Source organism: Geotrypetes seraphini, chromosome 5 (assembly GCF_902459505.1).
Source record: "Geotrypetes seraphini chromosome 5, aGeoSer1.1, whole genome shotgun sequence".
Classification (NCBI taxonomy): domain Eukaryota; kingdom Metazoa; phylum Chordata; class Amphibia; order Gymnophiona; family Dermophiidae; genus Geotrypetes; species Geotrypetes seraphini.
In genome coordinates, this window is record NC_047088.1 from 197,570,114 (window position 1) to 197,590,806 (window position 20,693).

At 40.8% G+C, this 20,693-nt stretch overlaps 1 protein-coding gene across 1 annotated transcript in view; it reads left to right on the plus strand.

Annotated features, from left to right (window-relative positions):
• Positions 1 to 3,186: 3,186 nt before the first annotated feature.
• The window catches only part of CHRNA1 (cholinergic receptor nicotinic alpha 1 subunit), a 39,993-nt gene continuing 22,486 nt past the window's right edge, over positions 3,187 to 20,693 (plus strand). The window contains exons 1-3 of the mRNA XM_033946945.1: positions 3,187 to 3,323; positions 14,480 to 14,625; positions 20,312 to 20,356. Coding sequence (XP_033802836.1) covers positions 3,281 to 3,323; positions 14,480 to 14,625; positions 20,312 to 20,356 — 234 coding nt within the window. The 5' untranslated portion in view covers positions 3,187 to 3,280. The remainder of the gene's footprint in view (positions 3,324 to 14,479; positions 14,626 to 20,311; positions 20,357 to 20,693) is intronic.

Genomic DNA, 20,693 nt, shown 5'->3' on the forward strand with positions numbered 1-20,693 from the left:
GCTCTCTCTAGTGTGACAAAATTGAAACAAATAGTATCTTTATGCCAAAATCAATGCATCATGGAACAAGGAAATCTATAGAATAGGTGTGAGTGATACATATAAACAGATATGAAGCAAATATGCAAGGTCTATATCAGCTATCAATTCAAATCAAATATTCTTTGCATAGGATCTCTAGTTTAAAAATCATCTATGAGGTGGTCCATGGGTAGCATTATAACAATGTCTCTTTTATATTCCAAAAGCAGACTGCAGTCTGCACATCTTGTCCTAATTTCCACCAGCATCTCTGTGCATGATTGGATTATAGAATAATCTTGTAAAGGAAAATCTAGTTAAACAGAAATCCCAGCACTAGCTAATCTCTTTTTTTTTTTGTAAAAAGTGGATTATTTCCTTTGTTGCAAACCCAGAACTCTGTAGCTGGTGAGTCAGAAGGACTGTCACAGTGCTTCTATCAGCAAAACCTCTGTGCTATGTAGAGTAAATTGGCTGGTTTAAACCTTAGTTCATAATAATCTTTCCATAACATGCATGTCTGAGCTCAGAATCTTTGCAGAAACATCACATAAAACTTTTATCCACTTAAAAATTTGTATTTTGGTGACATTGGGAATCGGGGCGGGGGGGGGAGGGGAATTAAGACTGAAAAGAAGAGGAGAGAAAAAGAGGTGGAGGCAGGGAGAAATTAGTTGGAGGGCTGATGAGAGATTAAAGTGATGAAATGGAAGATGGAAGTATGGATAATATAGGGAGTTGGGAGGGCCATAAGAAACAAAGGGAGTCTTTTACTAAAGATTAGCACATGCTATCTGCTTAAGGACCCATTTTATTCCTGTGGACCCTGCAGGGTTGGTTTTAGACATGCTGTGGCCCAGGGCCCCTGATCACCTCTCCTCTCTGCATCTCCCCCTAATATTCCCACCTCCCATTACTACCACCCACCCATATCACCATTTTCCATTACTACCATACATAAAACAACTAAAGTTAGGTGCCTAGATTGGTGCACCTTGTCAATCTAGGCACCTAACTTAAATATTTAAAAAGTTTAATTAGCAACAATAAAAAGCTTAAATTAAAATTCATTGGTTAGTAGGCACCTAGTAGGCATCTACAACTTTCAGGTAGGTACCTGGTCCAAGGTGCTTATCAAAAAGTGGGCCTTGTTATGGTTGGATCGTTTCAAGTTTATTTCGTATTTAATAAAATCGCTTTTTTCAAAAATTACAAAGCGATGGACAATAAATAAGTTTCAAATAAGGGGGACATACAATATAGGGATAGGCAGATGTACACTTCGTCAGGAAATCAGGGAAGAACTACAATTTGTTGTAAGAAAGAAAACAAATAAGGATAAAACAATAGGAGTTATATTATATTAGATCAGTACTTGCCTACTTCAATTGGGAATAGTAACTTGGTTTAAGAGGCTAACTAATTAATTAAAAGCGTCTCTATACGGGAAACGTTTTAGTTTTGATTTGAATTTATCGAGGTTCTTTTCTTCTCTTACCTGAGCGGGTAGTAAGTTCCACGTTTGGGGAGCGGTGACGGAGAAGAGTGTGGTACGTCTAGTATTTATGATTCATAGGGATGGAACAGTAAGTAGATTTTTATCCTCAGATTGTAAGGAGTGGAAAGGAGAATACGGAATGATAACTCGGTCTAGGAACAGCGGCGCGTTGAATTTTAGAACTGTGAATGTAATGATCCGCCTGTGGGTGGATCATGGAAGTATTTTGTGTGGGCGCCTAAATTAGACATAGGCGTCGGTAAACTGAATGTATAACCACAAAAAGGTGATATACAAGTCCCTTTCTGTTTCCTACTTCAGCCAAAATCCACTGGCGCAAATAGAGGGTGCCTAAGGTTTTGACGCCTACCGGTGCTTAAGTCAAATTTAGGCGCCATTAGGTGCAATTCTATAAATGGCATCTAACTTATGATTGATATGCGCTATGCGCTGCATTCCTTGGCACCTATTTTCTAGGTGCTGTTTATAGAATTGTGGCCTGTATGCCTAACTGCCATAAATTGGGCACCAGTAAATGCTGGCACCCAGTGGCATAGTAAGGGGGGTGTGGGGGGGGCAGTCCACCCCGGGTATGGCCTTCTTAAGGGTGCTGCACTCCTCCTCCTCGCCGCCCCTCCTGCTCCTCTCCTTGCCGCACGCACATGCCCCATGCCTTCCCCCAAACCTTTTTTACTTCCCTGGCGTGAGGTTGCTGCCCACATCGGCATCGGCGCTCTCTCTGATGTCACTTCTAGGACTCGCACCCAGGAAGTGGCATCAAAAGAACGATCAGACACCGATGTAGGCATGCTGCTCACACCGAAGAAGCTAAAAAGGTATGGGAAAGGGAAGGGGGCACGGACATGGCGGGGTAGAGGGTGGGGGAGGGGTGCCGCTCACCCTTACTACGCCACTGCTTACACCTAAAGTTAGATGCAAAATGTGCGCTAAGCTAGTACAATAAAACCTCGGTTTACGAGCATAATTCATTCCGAAAATATGGTTGTAATCCAAAACACTTGTTTTTCAAAGCAAATTTCCCCAAAGGAAATAATGGAAACTCAGATGATTCATTCCACAACCCAAAAACTTTAATACAAAATACTATACGTACTTGTATTGCAAGACCTTGCTTGTATATCAAGTTAAAATTTAATAAAATGTTTTGCTTGTCTTGCAAAACACTTGCATGCCAAGTTACTTGCAATCCAAGGTTTTACAGGAGGTGCTACATAGTGCAGATCATTCCAGCACCTAACTTTGGGGGCTATTTTCTGAGTTACTTACAAAAAAAAATTAGTTACTAAGTTGTAAGATGAGGTAGAAAGCTTTTGGCCTGCCCAAACTACACCCAGAACATGCCCACGTAGAATCTTTGCTTCCTCTTCTATAGAAACACGTGAATAGTAGCATTTAAGATTGATAATTACACGTGTGTACCATATACCTATAAATGCTGTTATTTACATGTGTTGAGGCTATACTGTTTTGAAGTGACAACTGTTTTGAAGTGACCTCCTCACTCTAACTACAAGCAAATATTTTTCCCAGCTTTAACTGCAGCAAAATCATGAATGGTGTCATCGTAATCCATAGCCAAAAATATTTTGCCTTATGCCATTCATACTCAGGCCCTTCCTTCCCTCCTAAGCCAATCCTGCTCCTACCAGTGCAGCAGGAAGCAGTGGAGTGGCTTTTCACATTGCAGTCGGCTCCTTTAATGCAAGTCTACCGTGAACTGGGTGACTGAGCGGTGAGGAAATGCACTGGGTTTTTATCTCTGTACCTATCTTCATTTCCTCAGGTAACACCTTTCATATTTATTGACTTCTGTTCATTTCCATGGGACAAGTTGTGTGCTAATTATCTTAGGCTTAGCTCTATAGCTTTACAATTTGTTTTGATTTAGCAAAATGAAAAATCAGGAGCACCATTTTATACTTAGTAGTTTTACTAGTTATCAGAACTCAAAATGGTTTCTGGCACTTGAAGACATGTAAATGTGCTCTAGAATTCCAAAAGTTTAAAAGAGATATGCTAGATATTCATTTCCATTACAGGCCTTTAAATCAAATGTACCTTCGTTTACAATATGCATGCATCATGGGATGCAAGGAAAAAAAACTGCAGTGAATTGTATTTCTAAGAGCATTTTCAAGACCCAATTAAAAAATTATAATACAGAGAAAAACCTTACAACAGGGATAAAACTTAGGAACTTTAAAAGGATGTTCTCTTTTAACAGTAGATCATATATTGGCTGTGGAATGCAATGTGGTATAATTGATTGACAGAGACATATGTAATGTTATTAATACTTCTAGCTCTAAAGAGACACATGCTTCTTATTTACTTGCATTTAACCAGAAGCAGAAAGTCAATGAAACATTGGTATGAAATGCTGTGAAGTTTTTAAAAGGTTTTTCTATGAATAAAGCCAATCATTACACAAGTTTTATTACAAGGGGCCACTGAAAAGTTCTCAGCCCAACCAACAAAGTTGGGGCAGTCTCTATCGAGGGCTATACACTTAGTCCAGTGATTTTACACTTTTTTTGTTCTGTAGGAAAAATACAGAATGAAATAAAAGTGGAAAATCACTGGACTAAGTGTATAACCCTCGATGGAGACTGCCCCAACTTTGTTGGTTGGGCTGAGAACTTTTCAGTGGCCCCAAGTAATGCTAGCAAGCAAATATAATTTTTTCTTGCATTATTTAAATTGCGGAACTAAGCCAGTGTAACTTGTAAACTCTGAAGATCTTGACTGGCTGAAATACCACACTAAATACAGTTCTCTAAAACTTCCAGCCAAGGGCAATCAGAGGTCATGGCTGTGATACATGACACATGGCAATGTTTTAGAAGCTATTGTGAATGTTGTAGAAGTCTCTGGGCTAGACAGGTAGCAGAGAAAAGTTAACATAGGAAGACAAGTAGCTGGAAATGTAGATTCACAGCAACTCTCCCATAAAATCCTTAAGATCTGAAGATAAAGCTCTGCTAGTAGTGCCTTCCTTAAAAGTTATATATTCCAGGAGAGATATGATCTTTTCTGCCACAGCCCCTCAAATCTGGAATTCACTTCCATTTAATATAAGAGAAGAAAAATCACTGAGCAAGTTTAAAAGTCTCCTAAAGAGCTGGCTATTCAAGGTCGCTTTCCAATAGATTTGTTATAACCTATAATAGCTTCAGGAAGACGATCTAATAGAATTAAGCGGGTACCTGTTCCCCAACCTTCTGTGTCTTGACCCTCCCATGGTTTTATTTTTACTTTTATTTTTTTAGAATTGTATTTATGTCAATTGCTGTCAACCGCCTCCCTCCTTACATGTATTACTGTATTAGTAGTGAATGTTATGTTTGTCGGTTTTTAATATTTTACTTAATTTTTGAACTTATGTAAATCGCATTGGATTTGGACTATGCGAAGTAATCAAAGAAATTAAATAAACTTGAAACAGAACTTTACTGGAGGCGAGTTATGATTAAACTGGAAGCTCAGAAGAATAGATGAACACTTCTGGGTTCTCCCTCAAAAAACAAAGACAGAAAAAAAGATGCTTAAAAATCTAAGGGCTCCTTTTACAAAACCATGGTAGAGATTTCTACCGTGGGCTGGCGAGGTAAATGCTTTGATGCTCATAAGAATTCTATGAGCGTGGGAGCATTTATCTTGCCAGCTTGCGATAGAAACCTCTACCGCAGCTTTGTTTCAAGTTTATTTGGGTCTTGATATACCGCTTTTAAAGCAAAGCGGTTTCCAATTTATACAAAGTATTAAAAAGTTTTAAAAATATGAAATAGAGGGAACAGACATCACATGATACACATGGGCAAATGGGGAGGATGCATTGCTTAAAATAAAAGAAAGGGGAGGCAAAAACAAGAGGAGTAAAGGGGATCTTTAATGTAAGGCCTGATGTCTGAGGTTTTTGAATAAGGAAGACTAAGGGCTCCTTTTACAAAGGTGCACTAGCATTTTTAACGCACGCACTGGATTAGTGCGCGCTAGCCGAAAATCTACCGCCTACTCAAAAGGAGGCGATAGTGGCTAGCGCACGTGGCAATTTAGCGCGCACTATTCCGCACGTTAAGGCCCTAGCGCGCCTTTGTAAAAGGAGCCCTAAGTATAAATCTCAAAAGCATCTCTGAAAAGAAATGTTTTGAGATTAGATTTAAAGTTGTTGAGATTCTTTTCTTTGCTCAGGGTCAGAGGTAAAGCATTCCACAGTGTAGGTGCGGTTACTGAAAAGATTGTTTTACATGTTGTATCATAAAATAATTGACGAACTGAAGGGACCGCTAAAAGATATTGTTGGGAAGAGCGTAGTGTCCTATGTGAGTCATAAGGGATTAGCAACCTATCTATAAATGATGGAATGTGATTAGATTGGACTTTGAAAGCAAGAAGTAGTATTTTAAAAGTAATCCTATGTGAAATAGGTAGCCAGTGAGCTTTTCTGAGGAAAGGGGTTACATGGTCGAATATTTTAGCGTTAAAAATGATTTTTACAGCAGTGTTTTAAATGACTTGTAATCTCCTGATCTCTTTTTGAGTAATGCCCTGGTAAAGCGAATTGTAAAAGCCAGCATAAATTTGTTTAAATTAATGCAATGAGCCTTAAATGTGAGATGACTGGATGTCATACTGGATATTAGGACTGAGGTAATAGATAGAGATTTCCCATGATCAATGTTTATTGTCGCTTGGCAAGAGAAAAATATATGAACTATTAAATTCCTTTTAAACTCAGCAAAGCGGAAGATAAATATAAAAGCTCTCTATCGGATAGTGCATAGAAATCAATGATTTTATTAGATTATGTATTATAATCAAAATGGTGGATAAACATAGGGCTAGCCTTGTACATACAATATATGCACTGTTTTGTCATATCTGTATTTATTTATTCCATTTATTATTTACCTAATATTCCCACAAGCTCTAGGTTATTGGTTCAGAACCCCAATAGGGTCACATCATTAGTGGATGGGGTCATAGACACAGGGCTCCTTCCCTACCCTCTAGATCACGTCATGTCAAACACAAGGCCTGCGGGCCGAATCCAGCCTGCCTGGCCGTTTTATGTGGCCTGCAGTGACTGTGCTGCATCCAAGCGCCTGACCGTGTAACCCCAGTCCCAGCAGCACTCCAAGCGCCTCACCGTGCTGCCTCAGTACTCATTTGCAGGCAGAAGGACCCAGTGCCAGTGTAAAAGCTAGGGTGCTCCACACAAGTGCCTGACTGTGCTTATTGTTATTTTCAGAGCATGATTAATGCATGAGGATGGCATGTGATATGGTGTCTCAGGGTGAGGAAGGATCTATACTTCTACTAAGACTAAGTATCTTAATAAAAAAATTGGCCCGCGACTTAGCCTGGGTTTTAAATTTCGGCCCCTTATGTGATTGAGTTTGACACCCCTGCTCTAGATCTTCACTGTGACCTGTGCCAGTATAGGCATTCACCACGGGACCTACGAGTCACTAAACATTCACAGGCTCTGCCCTCTTCTCCTGTGTGGTCGTCATGTTACACTAAAAGTCCATACAAAGTACTGGGTCTATGACTACAAACAGATACACATGTTCCTGTGCTGACTACTGCTACTGTTTCTGTTGCCACTACCTCTGCCTCTGCTGTCTTCATGAGTTCAGTTCTGGTCTCCTTATTTCAAGAAAGATATAGCAGCACATACAGAAGGTTCAAAGAAGATCAACCAAGATGATAAAGGGGATGGAACTCTTCTCGTATGATAAAAGACTAAAGAGGTTAAGGTTCTTCAGCTTGGAAAAGAGACGGCTAAGGGGGGAGATATGACTGAAGTGTACAAAATCCTGAGTGGTGTAGAACGGGTACAAATGGACTGATTGTTTACTGCATCGAGATTTACAAAGACTAGGGGACACTCAATGAAGTTACAGCGTAATACTTTTAAAACTTATAGGAGGAAATAGTTTTTCACTCAGAGAATAGTTAAGCTCTGGAATGCGTTGCCAGAGGATGTGGTAAGAGTGGTTAATGTAGCTGGTTTTAAAAAAGGTTTTGACAAGTTCCTGGAGGAAAAGTCCATAAACTACTGTTGAGACAGACATGGAAGAAGCCACTTTTTGGGTTTTGGCAGGTACTTGTGACTTGGATTGGCCTCTGTGAAGACGGGATACTGAGCTAGATGGACCATTGGTCTGATCCAGTAAGGCAATTCTTATGTTCTTAAGCATCTGAATGAGGTGGAGAAACAGAGTGGACATCCACAATTTTGTTTTCATCACCATCTGGGTTGAAAGGAATTTTTTTATTGTTAAAATGGGGTCATATTGGCTAAAGTTTGGGAAGCACTGCTCTAGGTGATTTATAAAACATCATTTAACATTCTTAAAGCAAAATCACAATAAGACAAACATCTAAAATGACAATACAAAACAGTTCAATAAAATGTACAAAGCCATAATAAACACACAGTGATAGCAACCAAATTATCAAACCCCATTCCTGTATAGAGGACCAAGTCCCTCGAGCATCAATAGCCCCCCCCCCCACCACCACCACCACCCATACAACCTTCCTTCCTTCCTGCCTTCTCATTTCTTATTAAACAGCCATGCTTTTGTGCATTTTCTGAAATGATTTATTCAGGATTTTCTTCATATTTCCTTAGTTAACAAATTTCAACTTTTGGACATACCTACCCATTTATATGTTGGAACAACCAAGAATTATCTTGCTTTGAATATAACAATCTTCCTGGAACATACCATGCAGTTTATTTTTTTAAACAACAAAGGCTCCAAAAATTAAAAGAAAGAAAGAAAACTTAAGGATAAAACTTTAAATTTCACTCTTGATTCTATTGATAGTAATTGTAATTCACATAACTACCAAGAAATGTGATCAAATCTTTGAAGGCACAGCAAAATCTGAGCCACAGTAATCTGTGTCAACTGCAGTCTAAGGAGGCCATTCCATAAAGTTGTGCCAAAATGGAGGCATCCCAATTCAACAACAGCGTTAGGGTGAGCCTAACCCATTCTAGAATGCTAGTGCAAAGCACCTTGGTGCACCGATATTTAAGAGTGACTGCTTATGCCATGTCAATAACAGGCTTAAGTTGTAGACCCGAATGGTCCATCCAGTCTGCCCAACCTGATTCAATCTAAAAATTTGTTAGGGTTTTTTTTCTACTTCTTCTTAGCTATTTCTGGGCAAGTATACAAAGCTCTGCCCGGTACTATTCTTAGGTTCCAACTATTGAAGTCTCCGTCAAAGCTCACTCCAGTCCATCTACACCCTCCCAGCCATTGAAGCTCTCCCCAGCCCATCCTCCACCAAACGGATTTTGTTAACCCCAGTAATCCAGTCTGCCAGTTACAGATCATGAATTACTATAGTTAAATACATATAGTAGATGCTCTTGGGAGAGATGCAAAAGAAGCTTAGAAACATTTCAAAAAAAGTCTTTCAATTTAAGGGTAGGGGGACAGAATTAAAAACAAACATGCAAAGCTAATAATATTTCATTTGTTTAGTAAACAGAATGAAATGAAAGAGGAACCACCATTTGCAAGTCCCATTTTGTTAGTATATCCCTAAACAAAACACCACAGTATTGAACTCCTCTATCATAAATAGCAGAGAACAGGGCAGGCTCAGGGCCTGGACAAAAGGATATCAAACAGCAGGTTAAGGGGGAAAAAATGTGTGAATATGTTCTGGTTTAAGAATTTGGGTTTCTGTCTGCAGGTTAAGTGAGGATATATGGTAAGTTAGGTGGGTATGCTGGCGTGTGAGTTGGTGGGAATTTAAAGGCATGTAGGATGTGTGTGATGGTAGATGCAGGAATGTATGGGTTGTGAGTTTGCCTGGGAGATATGAGGGTGTGTTTAGGGATTGTTGGGGTATAGAAAAATGTAGGTGTGTGTGTATGTGTACGGTGGGTATATGGGTCCGAGTGATCTGAAGTGTACTGACATAAGGGGTATTGGGTGAGTATGAGGATGTGAATGTGCGTGGATGGTTGGTGAGTGGATGTATGAATAATGAGTGGCATGTGAATATGGATGCAAAGGGATGTTGGTGAGCATATATGTGTTAGCATGTATGGATGTGTGGGTAAAGGAGTGTGCATTTGTGTGGGAGTGTGTATAAGGGTTGTACACGTGATGTACATGGTGGCTTTGAAGGAACCTTTTGGTGCCACCTATAGCCAGCTGCTTCAGATATATTTCCTTGTCTACTTGGAAGATTGGGGGTTGGGGGGCTTTGAAATGGAGTAACAATCAGCATTCCTCAAACTCTAATAGCTTCTAAGAGTCTTCCATAGAAAACAATGGAATTTTTTTAGAGGCTTGCGCGTTCTCAAAAAATGCAAACCTAATGTCTTTTTGTCTTTTTTTTCCATCCAAGATAGTCAAATTTTCTTTCTACAGGCCAAATTTGGTGAATCTGTGCTGCTAGGAAGTTCTTCTTTACCCAACGAGTGGTGGACACCTGGAATGCGCTTCCAGAGGGCGTAATAGGGCAGAGTACAGTACTGGGGTTTAAGAAAGGATTGGACAATTTCCTGCTGGAAAAGGGGATAGAAGGGTATAAATAGAGGATTACTGCACAGGTCCTGGACCTGTTGGGCCGCCGCATGAGCGGACTGCTGGGCATGATGGACCTCAGGTCTGACCCAGCAGAGGCATTGCTTATGTTCTTATGTTCTTTTGGAAAGTTATTTTGTCTACAGATTGATATAAGAATGATAGAGGTCTGTCTTTCTTTCCAACATTCCATTTGTTGGAAAGCATAAAAATCAAGCATATATGTGAAGTTGGAAAGTTCTAGATTTATGAATGTTTTACTAATTCTGGGTCAGAATGTTCAAGAATTTTCTCACTAGCTAAGAAAGAGAAGTAGCTCCATCAGTCATCTAGCTTTTTGCCTGTAGAGAAAAGTCCTATCTTTGTAGGACAGACTGTTTTACAGAATCACCACAGATGACAGGAGATTTTGAAAATGCAGTGCTAATTTTCAAGAACAGGCAGAACAAGGAAACCATTTCATTCTGCTAAATATTTGAGCATGAGAATCTTGTGGGTGGGCATACTTTGGGTATTTTGTCATTCATATGACCATCTCAGCTGTTCTTACAGTTGGTCTTCAGCTGCTTCCAAAAATAAGAAGCCAGACAGGGAAAGAAAATGTAGGGCTTCGAAATACCTAGGATAATATCATTAACAGGCTAGTTTAATAAAATGCATTAATGCATATTATAAACATTTTTTTTTTTTACTGATTGAGATTTATTGACCACCTTTATGAGATTTTTTCACCTTGGCAACTTACAATTTTGTTAACAACATAGCAATAGTGAAATAATCAAACATAAACATAAATACAATCAATGGATATGTCAAATTGAATCAAAGAAACAAAACATTATATAGTACCAGTGATATACATAATTAAACAGCCTAAGAGGAAATGCTAAAGCAGCTAAGGATCTTCTGCTTGGAGAAGAGATGGCTCAGGGGTGATAGAGGTCTATAAAATACTGAGTGGAGTGGAAAGAGTAGATGTGAATCACTTGTTTACTCTTTCCAAAAATACTAGGATTAAGGGGCATGCGATGAAGCTACTATTTAGTAGATTTAAAACAAACCAGAGAAAATATTTCTTCACACAGGGGCAGATTCTTTAGACGGCATCCCGATTGTAGGCAGTGGTAGGCATCCTACTGCTGTCTAACCAGCCGATTGGGATGCATGTTTAAAAAAAAAAAAAAAATACAAGGCAGGCGCCTATACTACAGGTGTCTGGCATGGTTAAGGGAGACACGTTGGGACACTTTAAGCTTGCCCAAGTATGGCAATTCTTATGTTCTTAATCATATTAAAAAAATAGGATAAATGACATTAGGTAACAAATGATACATTATAATAGGCCATGTGGGCAGAACAGTACATTCATATAACATAGATATGATACAGGAAGGATTCCGGAATACTGGAAAGTGGTGAATGTTACGCCGATCTTCAAGAAAGGTTTAAGGGGAGATCTGGGAAACTACAGACTGGTGAGCCTGACCTCGGTACCGGGAAAGATGGTAGAGGCACTGATAAAGGACCGCATCATTGATCACCTTGATGGACATGATCTGATGAGGACCAGCCAGCACGGCTTCCGCAAAGGAAGATCTTGCTTGACGAACTTACTGCACTTTTTCGAGGGAGTAAACAGGCAGATAGACAAAGGCGACCTGGTCGACATTATATATCTGGATTTTCAGAAGGTGTTCGACAAGGTTCCGCATGAATGACTACTTTGAAAAATTGCAAGCCATGGAATCGAGGGTGAAATACTCACGTGGATTAAAAACTGGTTGGCGGGTAGGAAACAGAGAGTGGGGGGTAAATGGACAATACTCGGACTGGAAAAGTGTCACGAGTGGAGTGCCGCAGGGTTCGGTGCTTGGGCCCGTGCTCTTCAACATATTTATAAACGACCTGGAAACTGGTATGACAAGTGAGGTGATTAAATTTGCAGACGATACGAAGCTATTCAGAGTAGTGAAGGAGCAGAAGGATTTCGAAGACCTGCAACATGACATAAACACGCTCGAGAAATGGAAAATGAGGTTTAACGTGTATAAGTGTAAGGTGATGCATGTCGGTAACAAAAATCTTATACACAAATACAGGATGTCTGGTGCGGTACTCGGAGAGACCTCCCAGGAAAGAGACTTGGGAGCACTGGTCGACAAGTCAATGACGCCGTCCGCGCAATGTGTGGCGGCTGCGAAAAAGGCAAACAGAATGCTAGGAATGATTAAGAAGGGGATCACGATCAGATCGGAGAAGGTGATCATGCAGCTGTACCGGGCTATGGTATGCCCCCACTTGGAGTACTGTGTCCAGCACTGGTCGCCGTACATGAAGAAGGATATGGTACTACTCGAAAGGGTCCAGAGAAGAGTGACTAAAATGGTTAAGGGGCTGGAGGAGTTGCCGTACAGTGAGAGGTTAGAGAAACCAAGCCTCTTCTCCCTTGAAAAGAGGAAACTTAGAGGGGACATGATCGAAATTTTCAAAATAATGAAGGGAATAGACTTAGTAGATAAAGACAGGTTATTCACCCTCTCCAAAGTAGAGAGAACGAGAGGGCACTTTCTGAAGTTAAAAGGGGATAGATTATGTACAAACGTTAGAAAGTTCTTCTTCACCCAGAGAGTGGTAGAAAACTGGAACGCTCTTCCGGAAGCTGTTATAGGGGAAAACACCCTCCAGGGATTCAAGACAAAGTTAGATAAGTTCCTGCTGAACCGGAACATACGCAGGTAAGGAAAGTCTGTAGTGGTCTTTGACCTAAAGGCCACCTCGGGAGCGGAGTGCTGGGCATGATGGACCATTGGTCTGACCCAGCAGTGGCAATTCTTATGTTCTTATGATCTCAGCATAGTACCAATGAAACACCTTAATATTCACACACTAGAATATTAAGATACATAGATATGATAAACACTATGTCTGCACACCTCAAATGATACATCTGAATAGGCATGTATTAGAACATGCCTATGTCCCTGGCCTAGTTCCTCAAAGTTGCCAGTGTAATGTCTACCAATATCTCAGGTCATAAATACAAAATCTTCAAAGTTCCAAGTAAGACTTGGCCTCCATGACTCTGATATTCAGCTGGGGCCCTCATAACTGTCTTATGCAGGCCCCGACTGAATATTGGGCGAGACTCGCATATTCTCCATTGGCCACTGCATGCTCAATTAGCCCTGGACATTCAGGTCCTGATTCTCATAGGAACGCCGAAAGTTAAGCAGCGGTAGGCATCCTATTGCCGCCTAATTTAATTGGTTTAATTGGTGATGTGGTAATTGGCCACCTCATTTAAAACTAATTATAAACTAATATTTTAAAAAATGTAGGCGCCTGTAGAACAGGCTGCTAATGCACCGTCCACAGATGCACCGTCCACGGATGCACCTACGGTCAAAGTGGGCAAAACTGGGCATGGTGTATGCCAGAAGTGAGCAGAGGCGCCAGTTGGAACCCCTGTGGAAGTGATTCTCATATAAAGTAGGTGCCGGAAATGTAGGCCAGTAAAATCCTAGCATACATTTCTAGCAACTACTTTACATGTGACTGCAATTCTGCAACCGCGCTGGCCAATACTGCTGCCGGTTGCAGAATCCAGCTCTCAGTGCTTGTGGTCAAATATGTTTTATCATTGAATATCCAGGGCTAGTTCTGCCTGCAGTGGTTGACATTTTGAAAAACACTGATCAGTACCAGCTGAATAGCAGCCGGTTGCTGGTGGAGTCTAGAGTACTGTTTAAGTTTTCTTGCATCTGTTAATAAGTAGATAACCTGGTCTGTTACCAGGTTATCTACTTCCTCATTTTTCTTGGAGTCATTCTAATAAAAACACACGGAGAGCACAGCTATTTACATATCCTTCCATAAAATCCTGCCGTTATAAGAAGTTCCTCGAGAAAACTTTTTCTTTTCAGGCCGCCAAACTGAATATATGGCTCGGAAAAATGATGTTAGAAGCTCCTTCTTACTTAGATTTTAGGAAATTACTAAAGACTCAATTATTTAACAGGCTGATATCTTAATGTTTTTTCTCTTAATTTTAACCATGTTTGCATTTCATTCTCATGTTTTTACTCGCATGGTTTACACTTCCATTTTGATAAATTTTATTGAAATGTATATACTGCCTTTTTGCTGTATTTTATCAAGATGTTTTTTATTGAAATATATGTATTGTTTTCCATGCTGTGAGCAGCTTAGAACCTCCCCGGTATGGCGGCATATAAATAAATTATTATTATTATTAATTTAAAAAAAGTCACTGTCCATAGTGATGAAATGGAGATATTGATGTTCAGGCTTCACATGTGCCAGTATTGTACAATGTCATCTCTTTCCTAAAAATTTTTTTGTTCACATGCAGCTTTTTCAGTCCTCTGCTCTGATGATGAGACTCGTCTGGTTTCGAAGCTATTCCAGGATTATAAAAAAGTTGTCCGACCTGTGGACAATTACAAGGACGCAGTGGTGGTAACAGTTGGACTGCAACTTATTCAACTTATTAATGTGGTATGATAAGTTATAACCTGATCTTAAGAACAGAGAGAAATATATTGGATTTCAAGGGGGTTGAGCGTGGGCTCTTGGTCCACTTGACATGGAATGACCCTATTGTATTCTCTACCTTCGCAGGTGGATAGAAGGTCTTTCTCCTGCTCCTGGTGTTATCTGCTGCTAAGCAAGGATTTGTCCCAGCTCTAAGTACAGCTATATATCTGTTTCAGTTTTGCTGACTCAAGGGGATTAGACTTCCTGCTTTACTATTTAAGGGTACAGCTGGTAGTGCCAGTTCTCTACCCATCTCTTCAGATAGTGGCCCGGCACTCCTCTCATATGTTGTAGGGGGGGGGGAATCTTGCAGAAGTGCAGGGGAATGGAGGCATTGTACGAGATGCTCTCAGAAGAACAGGAGATAATTGCTTCCCCAAACTTGGAAAGTGACAAACAGCGAAGGAAGATTCTAGTGTTCAAACATCTTTTAATCGAGTCAACTTGTATCAATAAAAGACGTTTGAGCACCAGAATCTTCCTTCGCTGTTTGTTTGGCATTGTATGAGAACCAAGACAGCTTTGGCAAAAGACAGACTGCTTGCAGTGAGTATGTGTTGCCTTACTGTGCTTTGCCTCATGGTACGTTGTTCCTTCGTGTTGTCTCACTGGGTTTTGCTTCTCGTATGGATTGCAGTTAAAACAAACAAACAAAAAAATTCATAACTTTTTAGGCTGGCTATGTTTGGCATGGGCAGATCAGCAGCGCTCCCTTCTCCGTCCATTGGGCTCAGTCTCTTGTTTCCAACAGTGACCAGTCTAGGTTACAAGTGTCTGGCAGACACCTATTTGACAAATTCATCTCCTAAACAGAAGCCTCACCACTTACAAAGTTATATTTTCCCCCTGTCAATTTCTGTGTAATATGCTGTTCCCTCACTTGTTGCAATTCGTAGACTGTCCAGCATTATTCCTTGAGTTGCGCCCATGAGATCTAAATTACATACTTAAGATTCATTTTTCCTTTCAACTACTTCTTGTAAATAAGTTGTACCCTCACTACTTGCATCCTGTAATTCGCGAATGTCCAGTTTTATTCTGTAATTCGCTTAACAAGTAATTCGCTTTATTCTGTAATCCACATTATTCTGTAACTCGCTTTACTCTGTAATTCGCTTCATCCTGAATAAAATTGTCCAGTTGTATCCTAAAATTCACAGATTGTCCAACTTTATTCCTTGGGTTGCATACATGAGATCTAAACTAAACTAAACTAAACCTTAGGTTTGTATACCGCGCCATCTCCACAAGCGTAGAGCTCGGCACGGTTTACAGGGTTAGGTTGAAAAGGAGCTACAATAAAGGGTTATAGGAAAGGAGCTAGGAAGATAAAGAGGGACAGGGAACCAAAAAGCAGGAAGTGTTAGATTTTTGAAAAGAGCCAAGTTTTCAGGTGTTTGCGGAAGGATTGGAGGGAACTTGAAACTCTGAGCGGGGATGTGAGGTTATTCCAGAGTTCTGTGGTTCTAAAGGGGAGGGATGTTCCTAGTTTTCCTACGCGCGATATACCTTTTGTAGAGGGGAATGATAGTTTCAGTTTTTGGGAGGATCTAGTGGAATTAGGGTTAGAGGAATTCCAGAAGAGTGGGATAACGGGAGGAGGATGCCATGTAGGATCTTGAAGGCTAAACAGGCACTTTTAAAGAGGACTCTGGAGTGAACTGGGAGCCAGTGAAGTTTGGACAGGAGTGGGGAGACGTGGTCGAACTTGCCTTTTGCGAAAATAAGCTTGGCCGCGGCGTTCTGGATTAGCTGAAGTCTATGGAGTTTTTTTTTAGTTAGGCTTAAATAGATGGAGTTGCAATAATCCAGTCTAGAGAGGATGGTGGATTGAACAAGGACGATGAAGTGAGAATGATGAAAGTATGATCTCACTTTCCTCAGCATATGAAGACTAAAGAAGCATTTTTTTACCAAGAAGTTGAGGTGATCATTGAAGGAGAGAGAGGAGTCTATGATGATGCCAAGGACTTTGCTTGAAAACTCAAGCTGAAGAGTGGAGCCGGAATATAATGGGATGGAGGTGGGTAAATGATCTAATATTGGGCCGATCCAAAGTAATTTTGTTTTGGACTCATTCAATTTCATTTGTACAGAATGTGCCCAGGAATGGAGGTTCATTATACATGCGGATATGTTCTCAGCGAGATTAGTGAGGTTCGAGTCTGTCTCGAGGAGGATGAGGATATCGTCGGCATAGGTGTAGAGAATTTCCAGGGGGGATAGGTGAAGAAGTTTCAGAGAGGACATGTAAATATTGAAAAGGATAGGAGAGAGGGGTGAACCTTGCGGGACTCCATATATCAGCTTCCAGGGAGGGGATGAGGTACTGTTTATGTTAACGGTGTAGGAGCGTAAGCGTAGGAATTTCGAGAACCAGTCTAGGACTGTGGAACTTATACTACATACTTAAGATTCATATTTTCCTTTTATCTGTTTCTTATGTAATAAGTTGTACCCTTACTTCTTGCATTCTGTAATTCGCTGATTGTCCAGCCTTCTTCGATGTGAACCGCCTAGAAGTCATTCGACTGTGGCAGTATAGAAGAATAAAGTTATTATTATTATATACTACACTGCATTCCATTTAGGGCTCCTTTTACGAAGGTGCGCTAACATTTTTAACGCACGCACCAGATTAGTGCGCGCTATCCGAAAAACTACCGCCTGCTCATGAGGAGGCGGTGCGGCATTTTAGCGAGCGCTATTCCGCGCGTTAAGGCCCTAACGCGCTTTCGTAAAAGGAGCCCCTAATGTGGGAATTACAGTGCACAAACAGTTAATACAGGCCTATGACTACATAATTCCTGCATTAAACAGCTAATATGAAAAATGCCATCTTACAGCAGGAAATGGACAGGGAGTTGTGCCTTATAATTAGCACAGAAATAATTACCATGGATTAAATATTAATAGGACAGATACTGCAAAGCAGTTAACAAGACTTCGAGAGGTGTAGCTAATTTTCTCTACCATACATTTAATGCATGGTATCTACTGGTTTCCTCATGGCAGCTCGCCCAAAAATGCCAGAAATACTCCCAACATTGAACACAATGCTCTTGCAATTACCAAACATCATTTTTTGCAATTACTATGCAGCAACTGCAAAACCTTACTGTACCTTAGTTAATTATTTATGGGTCAATGTTTAGACTCCGCAGTCAGCATTTCATTTAATCACCAGCCGTGGACTCTTAAGTTATACCTCAATATTCACTGCTGGCTGCTGTCCGGATTTGGATGCTAAATAACTGCTTAAATTATCTGAATAATCGTCCAGATAAATTAAGATCGCTCTCCAGGTAACTCATGGTTTTGACCCTTGACTGCCCTGGCTCTATCTATATAACATCAGGATGGTGTACAGAGTTCTTTAACAGAATTATCTAGAACAGGGGAGGGCAACATTGGTCCTCAAGGGCTGCAACCCAGGAATCATTATCAAAGCAGGAAATTAAACCTTCTGTAAAGAGACCCCCTCCTCCCAACTCCCCCCCCTGCTCCTAGTTATTCTAATCCAGGGGTGTCTAATCTCAGTTCTCAAGGGATGCAACCCAGTGAGGTTTTCAGGATTTCCCCAATGAATATGCATGAGATCTACAGTATTTATATGCAGTGCGTCCATTGTATGCAAATAGATCTCATGTATATTTATTGGGGAAATCCTGAAAACCCAACTGGGTTGTGGCCTGTGAGTTGTCTACCCTTGATCTAAAATAATGCCTCTGAAAATCCAGATATGGCCCCAGTTGGTGACCCTTACTTACTGAGCTTTTACAAAACCGAGCAAGAGGTTTTTAGCGCCGGACGACACGCTGAATGCTCTGCGCTGCTCCAACGGTCATAGAGTTCCTATGATTGTCGGAGCAGCGCTAAAATCCTCTTGCTCTGTTATTTAAAAGGGGGGTTACTTTTATGTATGTTTTATTTATTAGGATCTATTTACTGTCTTTTTTTTAAAGAAATTCATCCAAGGCAATGTACAGTAATATTAAACTGGACGCAGGCAATAGACAAAGCAGTAAAAATATTTAAATAACAGTACACATTATGGTATAGTATACTACTTAGAATGCCACCAAAATAGATATTAAAATATCTTAGGGCTCCTTTTACAAAGGTGCGCTAGCGTTTTTAATGCACGCACGAAATTACCGCGTGGTAAACTTCTAGAATAATACCAGCTCAATGCTGGCGTTAAGGTCTAGCATGTGCGGCAATTTAGCACGCACTATTCCGCGCGTTAAGGCCCTAACGCACCTTAGTAAAAGGAGCCACGAATGGTTCTAAGCGGTTCACAGCAGATAAGGCTGAACATCCAGTGAATATACAGTTCAAAAAGATACATCAATTTCTAGAACATAAGAATTGCCACTGCTGAGTCAGACCAGTGGTCCATCATGCCCATCAGTCTGCTCACGCGGCGGCCCTCTGGTCTAAGACCAGCACCCTAACTGAGACTAGCCCTACCAGCGCACGTTCTTGTTCAGCAGAAACTTGTCTAACTATTATTTGAATCCTTGGAGGGTGTTTTCCCCTATAACAGCCTCTGGAAGAGCATTCCAGCTTTCTACCACTCTCTGGGTGAAGAAGAACTTCCTTACGTTTGTACGGAATCTATCCCCTTTCAACTTTAGAGGGTGCCCTCTTGTTCTCCCTACCTTGGAGAGGGTGAACAACCTGTCCTTATCTACTAAGTCTATCCCCTTCAGTACCTTGAATGTTTTGATCATGTCCCCTCTCAATCTCCTCTGTTCGAGGGAGAAGAAGCCCAGTTTCTCTAATCTTTCGCTGTACGGCAGCTCCTCCAGCCCCTTAACCATCTTAGTCGCTCTTCTCTGGACCCTTTCGAGTAGTACCGTGTCCTTCTTCATGTATGGCGACCAGTGCTGGACACAGTACTCCAGGTGAGGGCGTACCATGGCCTGGTACAGCGGCATGATAACCTTCTCTGATCTGTTCGTGATCCCCTTCTTTATCATTCCTAGCATTCTGTTTGCCCTTTTTGCTGCCACCGCACATTGTGTGGACGGCTTCATTGACTTGTCGATCAGAACTCCCAAGTCCCTTTCTTGGGAGGTCTCTCCAAGTACCGCCCCGGACATCCTGTATTCGTGCATGAGATTTTTGTTACCAACATGCATCACTTTACACTTATCCACGTTGAATCTCATCTGCCACGTCGATGCCCATTCCTTGAGCTTGATTATGTCACGTTGCAGATCTTCGCAATCCCCCTGCGTCTTTACTACTCTGAATAACTTCGTATGATCCGCAAATTTAATCACCTCGCTCGTCGTACCTATGTCCAGATCATTTATAAAGATGTTAAAGAGCACGGGTCCAAGCACCAAGCCCTGCGGCACCCCACTGGTGACGCTCTTCCAGTCCGAATAGTATTTAAAAAGCAATAGTTGTGTCTTTAATAGTTTTTAAAAATAATAATAGGATGAGACTCCTGGCATGATTTTGCCAAACCAGGTGTGGATAAGCAAGTCCTGTTACAGTGTGTGTGGCCAGTGTTACTTCTTGTGTGTGTGTTGCGCAAAGCCTTTTGAGGAGTACCTTATCCGGGCCTTATTGGGCCGACATTTTTTATCTACTAAAGTCCTTTTCCCTAACTTTAGTGTTTATCCCATTACAGGATGAAGTGAATCAGATTGTGACCACCAATGTGCGTCTGAAGCAGGTTTGTACTTTGTCTTCACGAATGTCCCTGGTGACGGCTCCAGCTAGTGTGCCAACCGTAGGCTGCAACTTCCTGACTTATTTCCAAGGAATGACGTATGAATTAGCAAGAATTCATTTCTTGATTTCAATTATATTTTCAGACGTACAAGTATCAAGAAAGTAAAATCTTCATTAAAAAAAAAAAAAATCAGCTGTACAAGAGTTGCAAGCAATATAATAGAACAACATATTTCATAACAGGATGCCTATGTGAAATGTCAGAAAGTATCTATTTTATTCAGGCAACCTAGATGCCCAAGTGCCTCTACGAAACAAGCTCTTCTGAACTACCTCTA